At 34.8% G+C, this 16913-nt stretch overlaps 1 protein-coding gene across 1 annotated transcript in view; it reads left to right on the top strand.

Moving 5' to 3' along the window:
- Positions 1 to 16913, top strand: part of PKD2 (polycystin 2, transient receptor potential cation channel) — a 74165-nt gene that overhangs the window by 30822 nt on the left and 26430 nt on the right. The window contains exons 4-7 of the mRNA XM_001370411.5: positions 8437 to 8687; positions 11643 to 11867; positions 13423 to 13651; positions 16517 to 16684. Coding sequence (XP_001370448.2) covers positions 8437 to 8687; positions 11643 to 11867; positions 13423 to 13651; positions 16517 to 16684 — 873 coding nt within the window. The remainder of the gene's footprint in view (positions 1 to 8436; positions 8688 to 11642; positions 11868 to 13422; positions 13652 to 16516; positions 16685 to 16913) is intronic.

Below are 16913 nucleotides of genomic sequence, written 5' to 3'. Positions count from 1 at the left end.
GTGACCTCACAAGGCAGCAGGACACTATAAAACAAAACAAAAAGAATGAAAAAATTGAGGAAAATGTGAAGCATCTCATTAACAAAACAGACGACTTAGAAAATCGTTCAAGAAGAGACAATTTAAGAATAATTGGACTACCAGAAGACCACGACAAAAGAAAAAGCCTGGACATAATACTAGAGGAAATTATCCAGGAAAACTATCCCGAGATCCTAGAACAAGAGGGGAAAGTGGAGATTGAAAGAATCCACAGATCACCCCCTGTATTTAATTCCTAACTGACAACACCAAGAAATGTTATAGCCAAATTCAAAAACAACCAGATGAAAGAAAAGATATTACAAGCTGCCAAGAAGAAGCCATTCAGATACCATGGAAACATGGTGAGGTTAACACAGGATCTGGCTGCACCCACACTGAAGGACTGAAAGGCATGGAACACGATATTCCGGAAAGCAAGGGAACTAGGTCTACAACCAAGAATAAAATACCCATCAAAAGTGACTATATTCTTACGGGGGAAAAGTATGGTCATTCAACACAACAGAAGAGTTCCAAGCATTCATAAATAAAAGACCAGACCTGAACAGAAAATTTGATGTCCAACCACAGAACTCAAGAGAATCATCAAAAAGGTAATTAAAAAAGGGGGGAAAAAACAAACAAAACAACAACAAAAATTTTATAAGAGACTAAATAAGTTAAAATGATATGTATCCCTATAAGAAAAGAGGTCATTGGTAACTCTTAAAAACTGTTGCTATCACGTGAGCAGCTAGAATTACACTCAGAGGGAACAGTGATAAACTGTATAGGATGAAAGGACAAGACATAAATAGGTATATAGATATATGCATACATAAATATATATACATGTGTATGTATATATATATACATGACTAGAGCTAAAAAAGAAAAGAGGTTATGACTAAGAGAAATGGGAAAAAAAACAAATGGGGGTAAATTTATATGTCACAAAGAAGCTCATGGCGGGAGAGGGGAGAACATCGATACACTGGAAGGGTAAAGAGGTTGGAGACAAGAAATACTCATCTCTTACATACTTTGAAACTGACCCAAAGAGGGAAGAACAACCCAATCCATTGGGGAAGAGAATAGATTTGCGCCCTATAGGGGAGTAGAAGGGTAAAAAACAGACTGGTGGGGAGGGAAGCAGTACAAGGGAGGGAGAGGGTGGGGGGGAAATTTTAAAAAGACTACAGGGGAAAATAAGGGAGGGAATAAGAAGGAAGGGGGGTAGAAAGGGAAGTAAAATAAGGGAGGGAACGGGGGGGGGGGGGCTGACTATAAATAAACATTGGTATAGAAGGAAATAGTGAAAGAAGAAAAGTCAGGACCAGGAGTAGAAATCAAAATGCTGGGAAATGCACAGCTAGTAATCACAACTCTGAATGTGAATGGAATGAACTCACCCATAAAACGCAAGCGAATAGCAGAGTGGATTAGAATCCAAAACCCTACCACATGCTGTCTGCAAGAAACACACATGAGGAAGGTAGATATGCATAGGGTGAAAGTAAGAGGATGGAGCCAAACCTATTGGGCATCAAATGATAAAAAGAAGGCAGGAGTTGCAATCATGATATCAGACAAAGCCAAAGTAAAAATAAATCTAGTTAAAAGAGATAGGGAAGGTAATTACATCCTGATAAAAGGCAGTATAGACAAGGAGGAAATATCTGTACTCAATATGTATGCACCAAATGGCATAGCATCCAAATTTCTAAAGGAGAAACTAGAGGAGCTCAAGGATGAAATAGACAGAAAAACTATACTAGTGGGAGATCTGAACCTTCCTCTATCTGAACTAGATAAATTAAACCAAAAAATAAATAAGAAAGAGGTGAGAGAAGCAAATGAAATCTTAGAAAAATTAGAGACATATGGAGAAAAATAAATTGGGACAAAAAGGAATACACCTTCTTTTCAGCAGTACATGGTACATTCACAAAAATTGACCATGTACTAGGGCACAAAATCATTGCAAACAAGTGCAAAAGGGCAGAAATAATAAATGCAACCTTCTCAGACCACAGTGCAATAAAAATAATAATTAGTAAGGGTACATGGATAGATAAATCAAAAATTAATTGGAAATTAAACAATATGATTCTCCAAAACCAGCTAGTTAAAGAACAAATCATAGAAACAATTAATAACTTCATTGAAGAAAATGACAATGGTGAGACATCCTTTCAAAACCTGTGGGATGCAGCCAAAGCAGTACTCAGGGGGAAATTTATATCCTTGAGTTCATATATAAACAAATTAAAAAGGGCAGAGGTCAATGAATTGGGCATGCAAATTAAAAAACTAGAAAGTGAACAAATTAAAAATCCTCAGATGAAGACTAAATTAGAGATCCTAAAAATCAAAGGAGAAATTAATAAAATTGAAAGTCAAAGAACTATTTATTTAATAAATAAGACTAGGAGCTGGTACTTTGAAAAAACAAATAAAATTGACAAAGTACTAGTCAGTCTAATTAAAAAAAGGAAAGAAAAAAACCAAATTGACAGTATCCAAGATGAAAAGGGAGACCCCACCTCTGATGAAGAGGAAATTAAGGATATCATTAAAAACTACTATGCCCAATTATATGGCAACAAATATGGCAATCTAGATGATATGGATAAATACTTACAAAAAATATAAATTGCCTAGACTAAAAGGAGGAAGAAATAAATTACCTAAACAACCCCATATCAGAAAAAGAAATTGAACAAGCCATCAAAGAACTCCCTAAGAAAAAATCCCCAGTTCCGGAAAGATTCACAAATGAATTCTATCAAACATTCAAAGAACAGCTAACCCCAATACTATACAAACTATTTGACAGAATAAGCCAAGAAGGGGTTCTACCAAATTCTTTTCACAACACAAACATAGTACTGATCCCAAAGCCAGGCAGGTTAAAAACAGAGAAAAAAAATTATAGGCCAATCTCCCTAATGAATATAGATGCAAAAATCTTAAATAGGATACTAGCAAAAAGACTGCAGCAAGTCATCACAAAGGTTATCCACTACGATCAGGTAGGATTCATTCCAGGAATGCAAGAATGGTTCAATATTAGGAAAACTTGGGGTAAATGACCTCAGTAAGACAGTCTTTGACAAACCCAAAGACACCAGCTTTTGGGACAATTTTTGGGAAAATTGGAAGACAATGTGGGAGAGATTAGGTTTGGATCAACACATCACACCCTACACCAAGATAAATTCAGAATGGGCAAATGACTTGAATATCAAGAAGGAAACTATAAGTAAATTAGGTGAACACAGAATAGTATACATGTCAGAACTTTGGGAAGGGAAAATTTTTAAAACCAAGCAAGACTTAGAAAGAGTCACAAAATGCAAAATAAATAATTTTGACTACATCAAATTAAAAAGGTTTTGTACAAACAAAACCAATGTAACTAAAATCAGAAGGGAAGCAACAAATTGGGAAATAATCTTCATAATAAAAACCTCTGACAAAGGTCTAATTACTCAAATCTATAAAGAGCTAAACCAGTTGTACAAAACATCCATTCTCCAATTGATAAATGGGCAAGGGACATGCATAGGCAATTTTCAGTTAAAGAAATCAAGACTATTAATAAGCACATGAAAAAGTGTTCCAGATCTCTTATAATCAGAGAGATGCAAATCAAAACAACTCTGAGGTATCACCTCACACCTAGCAGATTGTTCAACATGACAGCAAAGGAAAGTAATGAATGCTGGAGGGGATGTGGCAAGGTAGGGACATTTATTCATTGCTGGTGAGTTATGAATTGACCCAACCATTCTGGAGGGCAATTTGGAACTATGCCCAAAGGGCGATAAAAGACTGTCTGCCCTTTGATCCAGCCATAGCACTACTGGGTTTGTACCCCAAAGAGATAATAAGGAAAAAGACATGTACAAAAATATTCATAGCTGCTCTCTTTGTGGTGGCCAAAAATTGGAAAATGAGGGGATACCCATCAATTGGGGAATGGCTGAACAAATTGTAGTATGTGTTGGTGATGGAATACTATTGTGCTAAAAGGAATAATAAAGTGGAGGAATTCCATGGAGACTGGAACAACCTCCAGGAAGTGATGCAGAGTGAGAGGAGCAGAACCAGGAGAACATTGTACACAGAAACAGAAACACTGTGGTACAAGAGAACATAATGGACTTCTCCAGTAATGGCTTTACAATGTCCCTGAACAACCTGCAGCGATCTACGAGAAAAGAAAAAAAAAACTATCCTCAAGCAGAGGACAAATTGAGGGAGTAAAAACACTGAGGAAAAGCAACTGCTTGACTACAGAGGGTGAGGGGACATGATCGAGGAGAGACACTAAATGAGCGCCTAATGCAAATACCAACAACAAGGAAATGGATTCAGAGCAAGGACACATGTGATACTCAGATGAATTGCACGTTAGCTAGGGAAGGTGTGGGGGGGAGGAAAAGAAAATGATCTGTTTCCAATGAACAATGTATGAAAATGACCAAATAAAATAATGTTTAAAAAGAAAAAGAAATTTATCTTAGACTAGCATGTTACACCATGTTCCACATTAAATTCAAATGGATATTATATTAAGTTTCCCATCCTGCCCAAAAAAAAGAAGAAAAGCAGATTATACAATTTTTATACCTATGTTTAGGAAATGTACTCTTAACAAAATAACAGATAGAGACAATTAACAAAAAATAAAATAGCTAATTTTGAGTTACATGAAAAAGAAAAACTGCACAAACAAAATTAATGCATATGGGATAAGAAAGGATGTGATTGAATGGGTGGGGGAATCTTTGTATCATATAGTTGTGGTATCCAGAATATATGTGTATGTATATATATATATATATATGTGTGTGTGTGTGTGTGTGTGTGTGTTTTCATTCTGTCATTTCAGTTATGTCTGACTCTTTGGAATCCTACTTATGATTTAGCAAAAATACTGGAGAGGTTTTGTCACTCCCTTCTTCAGCTTATTTTATAGATGAGGAACTGAGGCAAAGAGGAGGATTAAGTGACTTGCCCAGAATCACACAGCTAGTAAAGTGACCTGAGGACTTTAGACCTGGCATTTTATCCACTGCACCACTTAGCTGCCTATATAATCTGTTGACAATTAGTATACAATAGTGTATCTCTCACACACACATAGAAAAAGTCGCAGTTTATTCATTAGAGCTTTTGGACTCTGTGTGTGTGTATGTGTGTACAGCCAAAAGCCATTTCCAAGTAGATAAGTGGTCAAATGCTATGAACAGTTTTCAATAGAAAAATTGAGAATCATTAACAACCCTATGAAAGAATGTTCCAAATCATTAAACTGCAAATGTTCCACATCATAAAACTGCACATCAGAATAACCACAGAGTTTCACCTTGCATCTTGCAAATTGACAAAAAAATGACAAAGATAACGTAATGGTTAGAATGCGTTTGACTAAATTATAAGAGTAAGAAATATTGTGGTCACTGTTTATAGAAATTAACTCTTAAGTCATAAGACTGTTAATAGCTCTAATAGCTTTATTATAGCAAGATAAAGATAATAAGGGAGGGAAATATAGAAAGGAGGTAAAGAATTACCTAGCCTAACAATCTAGAGTCTGTCTCTGAATCTCAGCCTCAGAAACAATCCCCTCCCTGCTTCCTGCCAGGTCTCACCTTATATGTGGTTCCCTACTAGCTCTCCTACATCACTCTCCCCAACCAATCACAATTCCTCAATTAGCTTGGTACCACCCAGGGATACAGTGCCTATGAGATCAATTGCCTGGTTGCTGATTGACCCAAATCCAAAACAAATGGAAGGGAAGTCTAAATCTCTGATTGATCAAATCAAAATACAAATTCCCTTCTCACAATAGCAATAGTCAATGTTGGAGTGGCTATGAAAAGACAGATACTTTAATGCATTGTTTTGGAGTTGGGGATCAGTATAATCATTCTGGGGTAGCAGATTGGAATTATACAGATAGAGCAACTAAAATGCTCCCAATTCAGAGATTCAACTACTAGGCTTATACCCCAAGGAGGTCACTGATAAGGAGAAATTCCCTATATATACCAAAATATTTATAGCAGAATTTTTGTGATAGTAAAGAATTAGAAACAAAAGAGATGTGCATTGATTGGAGAATGACTAAACAAACTGCTTGTGAATGTAATGGAATATTAGTTTGTTTTCAGAAATGATGAACATGATGAATACAGAGAAAATGGAAAGGTTTATATAACATGATCCATAATGAAATAAACAAATCCAAGAAAATAATATATACAATAACCACAACAATGTAAATGTAAATAACAATCACAAAAATGAATATTGCCAAGTTAGAAAGAAAAATATGGTGCCAAATAAGAGAAATGTAAAAACACTCCTACCATCTCCCTCTCCCCTGTGCAGAAGTGGAAGGTCGGCAGGTGATACAATATTTTCAGAATTCTTATATATTAATTAATTTTGTTGATTCTTTTTCTCTTTGTGTTTTTTTTAATTTTATTTAGCATATAAAGTGGTTCTTTGTGAATATCAGTAGGAAGGCTAATGGGAGAAATTCTGGTAAAACAGAAAACAAAAGGTCAGGCAAGATAAAGATCACACTGAATGAACTTGACCTCACTAAAAGGAAAGCCAGTTATTTATTCTGTCCAGAAGGGACTAGGACTTTATTAGTGTTGAAAATATTTGGAGTAAGCACTATGAGAAGTGTACCAGATCATCTATAAACGTTGAGATGAAAGATTTGTTGGTCAGCAGTAAAGACTTTTGTTGAAATGTGAGGACATTTGTTCAGTGTCTTTTAAGTGTGTAAAAACATTTCCTCACAACTACTTTTTAACCTTTCTCTCTATAAATTTTACCTAAATTTACTTAGTAAAGCTTTGAGAAAAACATTTTCAAAGATAAATTTAAAATTCAGTCTTGTCAAAATTATCATAAATAGTAAAGTTTGAATTGATAAGATAGTGATGCATAGGAGGGAAAAAGAATCAGAGAAAGTGAAATTCAGAAAATCTTTCTGAATCTGTGATTGCTTTTCACAGTCAAGAAAAAAAGGCTTATTTTTCCATCAGTAAAAACCCTGTTAACACATGGGATCACAGAACCATTCTGAGGTTCTTATGAAAAAGAATGCTACCCACTTCCAGAGAAAGAACTGTTGGAGTATAAATGCAGATGAAAACATCTGATTTATCACTTGTTTATTTGGGGTTTTGGTTTAAAAGATTATTCATTTATAAAAATGAATAATATGGAAATATGTTTTGCACGATAATACATGTATAATTCAGATTGAATTGCTTGTGAGCTCTGGGAGGCAGGGGGGAAGAAGGGAAGGAGACATAACTACAGAAAACTCATTAAAATAAAGATTAATTTTTTAATACATAGAGTCAGAGGTGATGATCTTATAGAGAAATTAGATTCTTTATTTCGACAGGATTTTCATTGATCCAAGAATATTCCAATGAACCCAGCTCACAAATTCTCTGAATTGTGAAGACAAGGTGCTGGTACTCTTTTTCCCTCTGTGCCCTGATCCTATTAAATTCACATCCCCAGCCCTAACACCTATCAAAACCAATGGAAATTGCATCCAAAAGCTAGAAAGGACCCTGCTTCATAAGGATATCCAGGAAATGTGATTAGACCCTAGGAGACAGCACAGGTCTCCTCTCCTCTTAGTTCCTCAGGAACCTCAAGAGAGGGTATGTTGAGGGTTCATAACCCCTAGCTCTTACAAATTTGCAGAGTACAGGAGGAAGGTTAGTGGGAAAAAAATTTGGTAATGTAAAAAAAAAAAACAAAAGATTAGGCAAGAAAGGTCATATTAGATGACTTTAGTTAAGGAAAATCCAGTTATTTTCTCTTCCAATGATGGCTAGTCCAGAGATTTGGAAGAGTTGGAAGTTCCTCGGTTAGAGTTTAGAGTCGGTATAAGATATGTTCTTGAAATAAAATATTTGATCTGGGTTGAAGGTCGAGTTTTAGGAAAGTTAACTGGCAGTACCACTGCCTATTTCAATTTAGGAATAAGGTTTGAAAATCTATCTTTGGGGATCCAGATACTAATAAGGGCATGAAGAACAAGAACCTGGGCATAAGAATTAGGGAAACGAATTCCAATGTATGTAAGAAAATCACAATTGACATATCATTGTAGCTGAATTAAAGCTATGTAACTGAAAAAAAATCATAGCAGGGCAGCTGGATGGCAGGTTGGTACTAGAAAGAATCAGAAATAATGGAGAAATAATTGTGATCATTCGTTTATTTCACCATTCCTCTAACTGTATTAGGGTGGTGGATACTCTAATTACTCTGATGGCCACATGGAAATTTTTGGCAACAGGAAAGGTATTCATTGATATATGAACTTTTCAGATCTTTTCTTTTCTTTTTTAGTTCACTGAGGGATCTCTGCTGGATGGCCTCTATTGGGAAATGTGGTACAGCAACAGAACGGGAGCTGAAAACCGTAGTTTCATTTACTATGAGAACCTGCTATTGGGTGTGCCTCGAATCCGTCAATTAAAAGTCAGAAATGGGTCTTGCTCTATCCCTCCAGACTTGAGGGAGGAGATTAAAGAATGCTATGATGTTTATTCCATCAGTAATGAAGAGAGAGCTCCATTTGGTCTTCGACATGGAACAGCGTATGTATTTCTTTTTCACAGACATTTGTGATTTCACTCCTATTTCACCTATATTTTCATTCATTCTTTCAGAAAATAGAAAATATTTTCAGTAATTGTCTAAGGCATGTAATCCTAGACTTTGCCAAACAGATTCTTGCCTTTTTCAGAATGTACCTACCCTCAAGTTTAATTAGCATATTGTCCTTTCAGTCTCTGGATCACAGAACTTACAAGTTAGAAGACCAAAGAATCTTCTCTACAATATGACAAATTTTCATCCAACTGTTGCTTGAAAATTTCTAATGCCAGGATATCCCATTGTACTTCTTTCAAGCCCAAATTTTCCTATAATATACCTACATGTTATTCTTAGTATCCTTTGGGGCCAAACAGAAGGACTTTAATTCCTTTTCTGTGAGATAGCTTTTTAAAAATAGACTTACAGAGTCAGAGTCAAGGTGGCAGAATAACGGGAGGATGTACAACGTTGTTCTTCCAACAAACATCATCTACAAAGGCGTAAAAAACACCAGACAGAATTCTGATTAAGAAATCCAAGAAAAAGTTAGAGTGAGTCATTTTTATAGTGCAGGGGGAATTAAGAGAGATGCTAAGAATTGGTCTGACCAAGAGATTGTCATATGCAGAACATGATAGCACACAGGACTGAAAGCAGATACAGAGTTCAGTTCTTATCATATTCCAACACTCTCCTTAGTTATTTTTTTTTTAAAGAAAGAACAAAAGTAACTTCTTGATCATTAGAATTGACCACAAAGAAACTAATGACTCCATGAGACATCAAGAAATATTAAACAAATTCAAAAGACTGAAAAAATGGGAAAAATATGAGATATCTTCTAGCAAAAATAACTGACTTGGAAAACAGTTTGAGGAGATTTAAATATTATTGGATTACCTAAGTGCTTTAACCAAAAGGGCCTTGACAGTATATTGTAAGAAATCATGAAAGAAAACTTTGTAAGTCTCTTAGAATCAGAGGACAATGTAGAAATTTACTAATCACCTTCTGAAAGAGATTGAATTTGAAAATGAAAATTCTCATGATTATTATAGCCTAAATCCAGAGCTTTTATATCAAAGGAAAAAGGACTACAAGTATCCATAAAGAAAGAGGTCAAGTACTGAAGAGTCTTTAATCAGGTCACACAAGATTTAGTAGTTACTAATATAAAAGGAATGAAGAACTTCATACATGATATTCCAGAAAGCAAAAAGTCTAGGCTTGTAATCAAGAATAACTTCTCCAAGGGGAAATAGTATTTTAGTGAAATGAAGGATTAAAAAACTAGAACTGCATATAAAATTTGGCATACATACACTGGAGTCAAGAGAAGCATAAAAAAGTAAACATGGATGAGAAATCATGAGGTTGAACTGTTAAATTTTACATTTTTATGTGAAAAGGTGATACACATAGCTTTGTCATCATTAGGAGATCATAGAGAAAGTAATTAGAAAGAATATTTGTAAGGGATTCTGTTATGTTTTGTTGAACTCAAAAGAAAAATAGAAGGGGTGAGGAAGAACCCACTGAGAGGGGAGAAGGTGAAAGGGTGAAGAAAAATGGGGGAAATTACCTCATATCAATGAGATAGACAAAGAGAAGTCTGCATAATGAGGAGAAAGTCAAGATGGGGGGAATGGGCAAAATTTGAACCTCCCTCAAATATATTCTATTCAAAGGAGGAAAGAATACACACACACACACACACACACACACACACACACACACAAACACACACTCCTTCAGGGACACCAGAGGGAAAAATAAGAAGGAAAAAGGAGAATAAGAGAGAGTACAGGGTGAGATCAGTACATACTCTTAGCAAAACAAACTATTAAATAGGGAGTATAGGGGGAAAAGTAAAGGGGTAAGAGAATAAGATGGAAGGAAATATATAATTAGCAATTATAATTATGAATGTGAATAGAATAAACTCACTCATGAAATGTAAAAGGGTAGCAGAATGGATTAGAAACCAGAATAAAACACTGTTTATGAGAAGCAAACTTGATACAGACAGATGAACAGTTAAAACAGGAGCAGAATCTGTTATGCTTCAAACTAAAGTTAATGAAACAAAGGTAGCAGTCATGTTATCAGACAAAACAATAGCAGAAATTGACCTAATAAATGAGATAAATAAGAAAACTAAATTTTACTAAAAGTTGCCATAAACAATTAATGGTTAAATCTTAAAAGATGAAGTTATTCCAACAACTAGCTTACTGGGCTATATTGGAGAAGTTCATCAGAAAAGTGACTAAAATGTCTTATTTCATTTGAACCTGAGACTCCATTTCTAGGATTATATTTTAAGAATGTTCTCAATAAGAAGAAAGTCTTTATATATATGCCAAAATATTTTTCTAGTACTTTTTGTGATAGCTAAGAATTTGAAGCAAAGTTCATTGATTGGGAAATGACTAAGCAAATTTTTGTATAAAATTAATGTAATATCACTATGCTATAAGAAAGGTATGTGATGAATAGAGAAAAATATAGTTAAAATGTATTACTATGGTAGAAAGACTAGATGCTTTGTAAATCACAGGTTCCAAATGAACATTATTTTAAAGAGTATTCTGCTTAGATCAACTAAGAAGAAAATGAGTTTACCTATCTTAGCTTATCATATAATTGATTACATTTTAGGATAGCTGGTTGTTTTCCAACTTATAAATTGTATCAGTAAACTAACTTTAAAAATTATTGTATGATGGGTAATTTCTGGAAAACTTCTGGAAAGCAAATTCTATTTGTTCAAATTGTTGTTGGTGTTGGGTTTTTTGTTTTTTTCTTTTTAATAGAAAATAGCACTTCCTGGTCTTGTTTCTGGAGGTTGAGCTCCCATAGGTATTCTTTTCACTGATCCTGATTTGTTACATAGTTTCTGTCTATCTGTTATAGTTGCTAAAAGTAGGTTTGGTTTTTGTTTGTTTTCTTAGTTGGACATACACGAATGAAAAAGACTTGAATGGCAGTAGTCACTGGGGATTGATTGCCACATACAGTGGGGCTGGCTATTATCTGGACCTATCTAGAACCAGAGAGGAAACTGCAGTGCAGATTGCAAATCTCAAGAAAAACATCTGGTTAGACAGAGGGACTAGAGCAACGTTTATTGACTTCTCAGTATACAATGCCAACATTAATCTCTTTTGTGTGGTCAGGTATGTATTTTTTGCAATCATACTATAAATTTGGGTTGACTTGTGTGTGTGGATGTATGTGAGTAATTTGTATTCATGACTAAAAAAGGTACCTTATATTTGGTTGTAAAAAGAATCAAGATAGATTACCAAAGAATGGTTTGTGATACTGATAAAGAAAAGGAAGGGCAGAATAGTTTTGTGGTCTAGGAATGTTTCTTGAGTATATGGATTAAAAGTATTAAATCATAGAACTCTGGAGTAGGAATGTTTATGTAGTGCAACTACCATAGGAGAAGTTGTTTTTCTGCCTTCTTTCAAAAACATCTCATGACCTTTAGTCAATGTTTCTTTTCCTAAGTTTTCCATCCTCTACTGGTGTCTGTTCCATTTAGCATATGAACTCAGGTGGGGTGGGGATTGTATTAAATATTCTGCAGACCACCAAGTTTCATGCTAACTACAAACTAAAGGGAGGTGTAATGCAGTTTTCAATTCCTGTATTTCAGAGGGCAGGTCAGGAATTCTTCTCATTAAAAAAAAGGCAGACTGCTCACTCAGTATAAATGTCTATAACTTTACTTTTCTAGGTTTCAGTTTCCTCATCTGTGAAATAAGGGATTACCTACATTATTTTTGAGATTCCTTCTAAACCCAAATCCTATAATCTTGTTATAATTATTCTATACAAAGACATAGCAGTGGGCTAACAACCAGAAAATCCATCACCAAAGGTTCAAAAAACTATTTAACTTTTTGCAAGGATAATTAAATTGGAGAGAAAAAAAGAGAGTGCATACATGCCAGCAAGTTATTTCTAATTGTATATGGTGAGAGGGAGGAATTAGATCCAGTGTTTGGTGAATCCATATCCAATCTGCCTATGTAATTTTAATCCAGTGAAGGGGGAAAATGTGTTCTTCCATACCAAGTAAATGTTCTTAGTCGCTCCTGTCTGGGAAAGAGATTGATGCAACAGTCTGCTGCCCTGTCTGAAATTATCATTTCTTGGTGTTTTTCCAAAAACCTTTCCAGTTCTAAAGCTCTCATTCTGTCAGGGCAACTAAGGATCATTTTCTGAAAAGATTTTTCTTCAGTAGTATCTCAAAAAGTTAAATTCTCTCCATTCAAGCAATGGGATATTTTTGGAGTTCCTGAGGTTTTCAGTCAATAAAGTAAACTTTTTATTGAAGTTGGTCACCTAGTAGGCATAGGGGATGCAAAGATAAAATGGAACACTTCTTTGTCCTCAAGCAGTTTGTTTTTTCCAAAAGGCAAGAACAAGTGTGCACAAAAGAAATATTAAAAAAATATAGTGATTTTGAGAAGAGGTTGTTGGGGGAACCAGGAAAGGTCTCAGGTAGGAGTCGGTGTTTGAACTAAGCTTGGAATGCATTTGAGATATTCATTAGGAGGTTAGTAATATTCTTAAGGTGATCTTTTAGGGAATTAAGCAGCCTTGTGTGTGGTTTACGGAATCTTACGCTTTATATATATATATATGTGCTGGGTAAGAACAGACTGCCATCTCATTTGGAGATATTTCTTCATGGTTTTTTCTTTTCTTGCAACACAGATTATTGGTTGAGTTCCCAGCAACTGGTGGTGTAATTACATCTTGGCAGTTTCAGCCTGTGAAGCTGATTCACTACATCTCAACATTTGATTTCTTCCTGGCAACTTGTGAGATCACCTTTTGTTTCTTTATCCTTTACTACATAGTGGAAGAGATTTTGGAAATTCGTATTCACAAATTGCATTATTTTAGAAGTTTCTGGAACTGTCTGGATATCGTGATCATTGCGGTAAGTTCTAAAGCAACAACCTTATATCTTATTTCCTCATTTTTTAATTATGCATTTAACACCTCCCCCAAAAAAGAACACATTTATATACAAAGTAGAACAAAAAAAAGGGATTCTATTTAAAACCATATGTTCTGTAATGCAGTTTGCTTTCTTTAAAAAAGTATATGATAAATGTAACATGTTACATTCAAAAATTTTCTGTTTTTTTCCCTTCAGTTAATTTTAAAATTTCTTCAGTGACCTTCATTTCTTCTTTTCTTGGAAACTCTATCACTAACTCCTTTTCTCTTCACAAAAACAGTCCTTTTCAGAAATAAACATAGTAAAAAGCAAAATAAATCCACGCATTTTCCATTCCCCAAGATAAATGCTTTGTTCTGTTCCTTGATCCAAAACCCATCATTCCAGATAGGTTATTTGCTTCATCAGTCCTCTGGAGTCATGGTTCATCATTGTACTGATCAGAATTATTATCACTATATAAATCATACTCCTGATTCAGTTCATTTTTTAAAATATCAATTAAAAGATTTCCTAGCACTTTCTTATGGAGAAGTCCACATTTAATAAGATAATGGATTTAGAGCTTAGTCCAACCTACTCTTGATACAGCTGAGAAAACCAAGGCCTCTTTGGGTGAAGTGATTTGCCCAAGATCCCATAGAGGTAGTAGAGTGGTGACTGATGGATGTCAGGTCCTCTGGCTCTAGATCTCATGTGCTCTTTCTTCCCTGATGCAGCTGCCTTTCAATTTACATAGAATTTGATGATTCTCTAGTTCCATAACATATGTTATGGAGGGATATGTTACAAAATGAGGGTGGTATTAAAATAAAATTAAATCAATAAAATTTTAGCTTCATCTGCTAGTTTCAAATATAATAGACCTATGCAGATGTAAGTGTTTGAAGCTATTAAAAATTCTTAGCTTCAAATTCAAAATTTCATGATGGTTACAAAAAAAAAAGCAAAAGGGCACCCTCTCTAACACAGATGTTTTAAAATTAATGGTTAAAACCTATTGGCTAACCATATCATATCAACACTTACTTATACATAAAATCCATGTTCCCAATTTCCTAGTAATATAGTAATGACCCAAGGTCTTAATAAAATTCCACTCTGAATTAATGCAACTCAACTGGGTATATTGGTAATCATGGATGTGCTTTTGTGAAACAAAATTCAGAGGAAGCCCTACTTTTTGGTGTTCATCTTTTTGTTTAATTAAGCATTAACAGGGGAAATAGATATGTATGTTAATAATATTATATGATACATATTTATTTTAATAAAAAAGCTCAATAACTTCCTTAGGAAGTAGTTAACTAAGACATATGGAAACCCAGGAATAATTTCTAGGATTCAACCATATTTTCATGATACTTCTTTGGAAATCCTTTTGTACACTTTCTTATCTGTTCAGTGACTGTTGTCACTAATGTAGCAGTGTGCCTTTAATGAATAAAAAGAAAGGATCTCCACTTTCTTTTTAAAACGTTCCTTAAATAAATAGAATAAGGTCACACTATTTTTTCCTTCATCCCCTCCAAGTGTCTCATTTATTGCCTCAATTGCTACGGCCACCATACTCCAATATTTATCTGGTGTTTTACCTTGCACTGCTCCAGAGAGACAGCATGAGTAGTTATAAAAAGTTGATCTCAGAATCAGTAAGACCTGAGTTCCAGTTCTCCTTATGGTATAGTATGGATTTGTGAACTAGGATTCTGTCTCTGTGTCTCTTTTCCCCTCTTTTCCTCTCTTATGCCCTCACTCCTTCACTCCCCCTACCTTGAGCTAAGTGTGCTTTATGAGAATTGGAGAAAAGACTCAATTAAAATAGGAGCCAACATTTGTCACTAGATGATACAGGAAAGCTGATAATTAGTACTGTTGCATCCTCCCTAAGTCAGGAAGTCTTGTACTCCTTTTCCTTTTCTTTGCCTCCAGCTTTTCCATTTCCTGTGAACAGAGTTGAGCCAACAGCTTTTTTGTTTGGATCAAAGTTGACCTATATCTGAAACTTGAAAGGAAAATACACTTTAAAAATAACTTTACAAATTTTTCCTCCTTGACTTTCTCACAAACATATATCATTTCTATAGCCTTTCAACACTACTTTTCAGGAATTTGAGAAATTAATTCAATCACTAAAGAAAAAGAAGCGTGAGATAGATTCCAGTAATTTTGCTACACTGTAACTCTGGGAAAAATAAACAGAGTTGGCTTTGGATTGCTACCTTCATATACCAACCAACCCTTTGGCCAAGGATACAGGATTCCTAATCCTTTTCGAGTCAAAGAGCTCAGATCAATTTTATATTAAACTACCAAAAAATCAGCTCATACATTAAGGTATATTATCTTCTACTTACATGAACTAATGAAAGTAAAGTAAGAAAACCCAGGCAAATCATATTTAGAATAACTCACAAATATGATGAAAAGAACAACAATCTTAAAGAACATAACAGTGTAAATTATAACTAATCTTGATCTCAAAGAGAATGGTAAAGAGGAGAGAATAAGCATTAAGCATGTACTATGTGTTGGGCACCATGCTAAGTGCTTTATAAATATTATCTCATATGAAGAAAGAAATAATGTACATCTTTCCCTTCTTTGCAAAGGTGGAGGACAATGGGTGCCAAATACGCTATATTTTGTCCAACTCAGTTGATATGCTAAACTAAATCATTTTCTCCCTCCTCTTTCCTTGTTTTATTTCTTGTTGTGAGGCATGAAGAGTTATACAGAAATGAAGTGATATGAAAACAAAAGATGGCAATACATTTTTTTCAAGTCTGTGACTTTAAGGCAATAGAATCTGTAAATATTGGTCATCTTTCTTTCTCTTAGCTGTCAATAGTAGCTATAGGAATTAACATCTACAGGAAATCCAATGTAGAATTGCTGCTGAAATACCTTGAAGATCAGAATACTTTCCCCAACTTGGAGCCTCTAGCATATTGGCAAATACAGTTCAACAATGTGGCAGCAGTGATGGTCTTCTTTGTCTGGATTAAGGTAATTTTGATGTTTCACATAAATAAAGTAGAACAATGGTATTGATAGCACTATAACCCAGACCTAGCCTAGCAGAGAGAACAGCCTTGGTGTATACCAAACAGGGTCAAGGGTAGCACCAGGGGCCCAAGCCTAGCTTTAGGAGAAAGGTCTTGGACAAAATCAAGACACAATAGTCTCTGACAACTGTGGCAGGAGCCAAACAAAGGAATATCCCGTGATTCCAGCA

Source organism: Monodelphis domestica, chromosome 6 (assembly GCF_027887165.1).
Source record: "Monodelphis domestica isolate mMonDom1 chromosome 6, mMonDom1.pri, whole genome shotgun sequence".
NCBI lineage: Eukaryota > Metazoa > Chordata > Mammalia > Didelphimorphia > Didelphidae > Monodelphis > Monodelphis domestica.
This window is presented reverse-complemented; position numbering and strand designations above follow the sequence as displayed.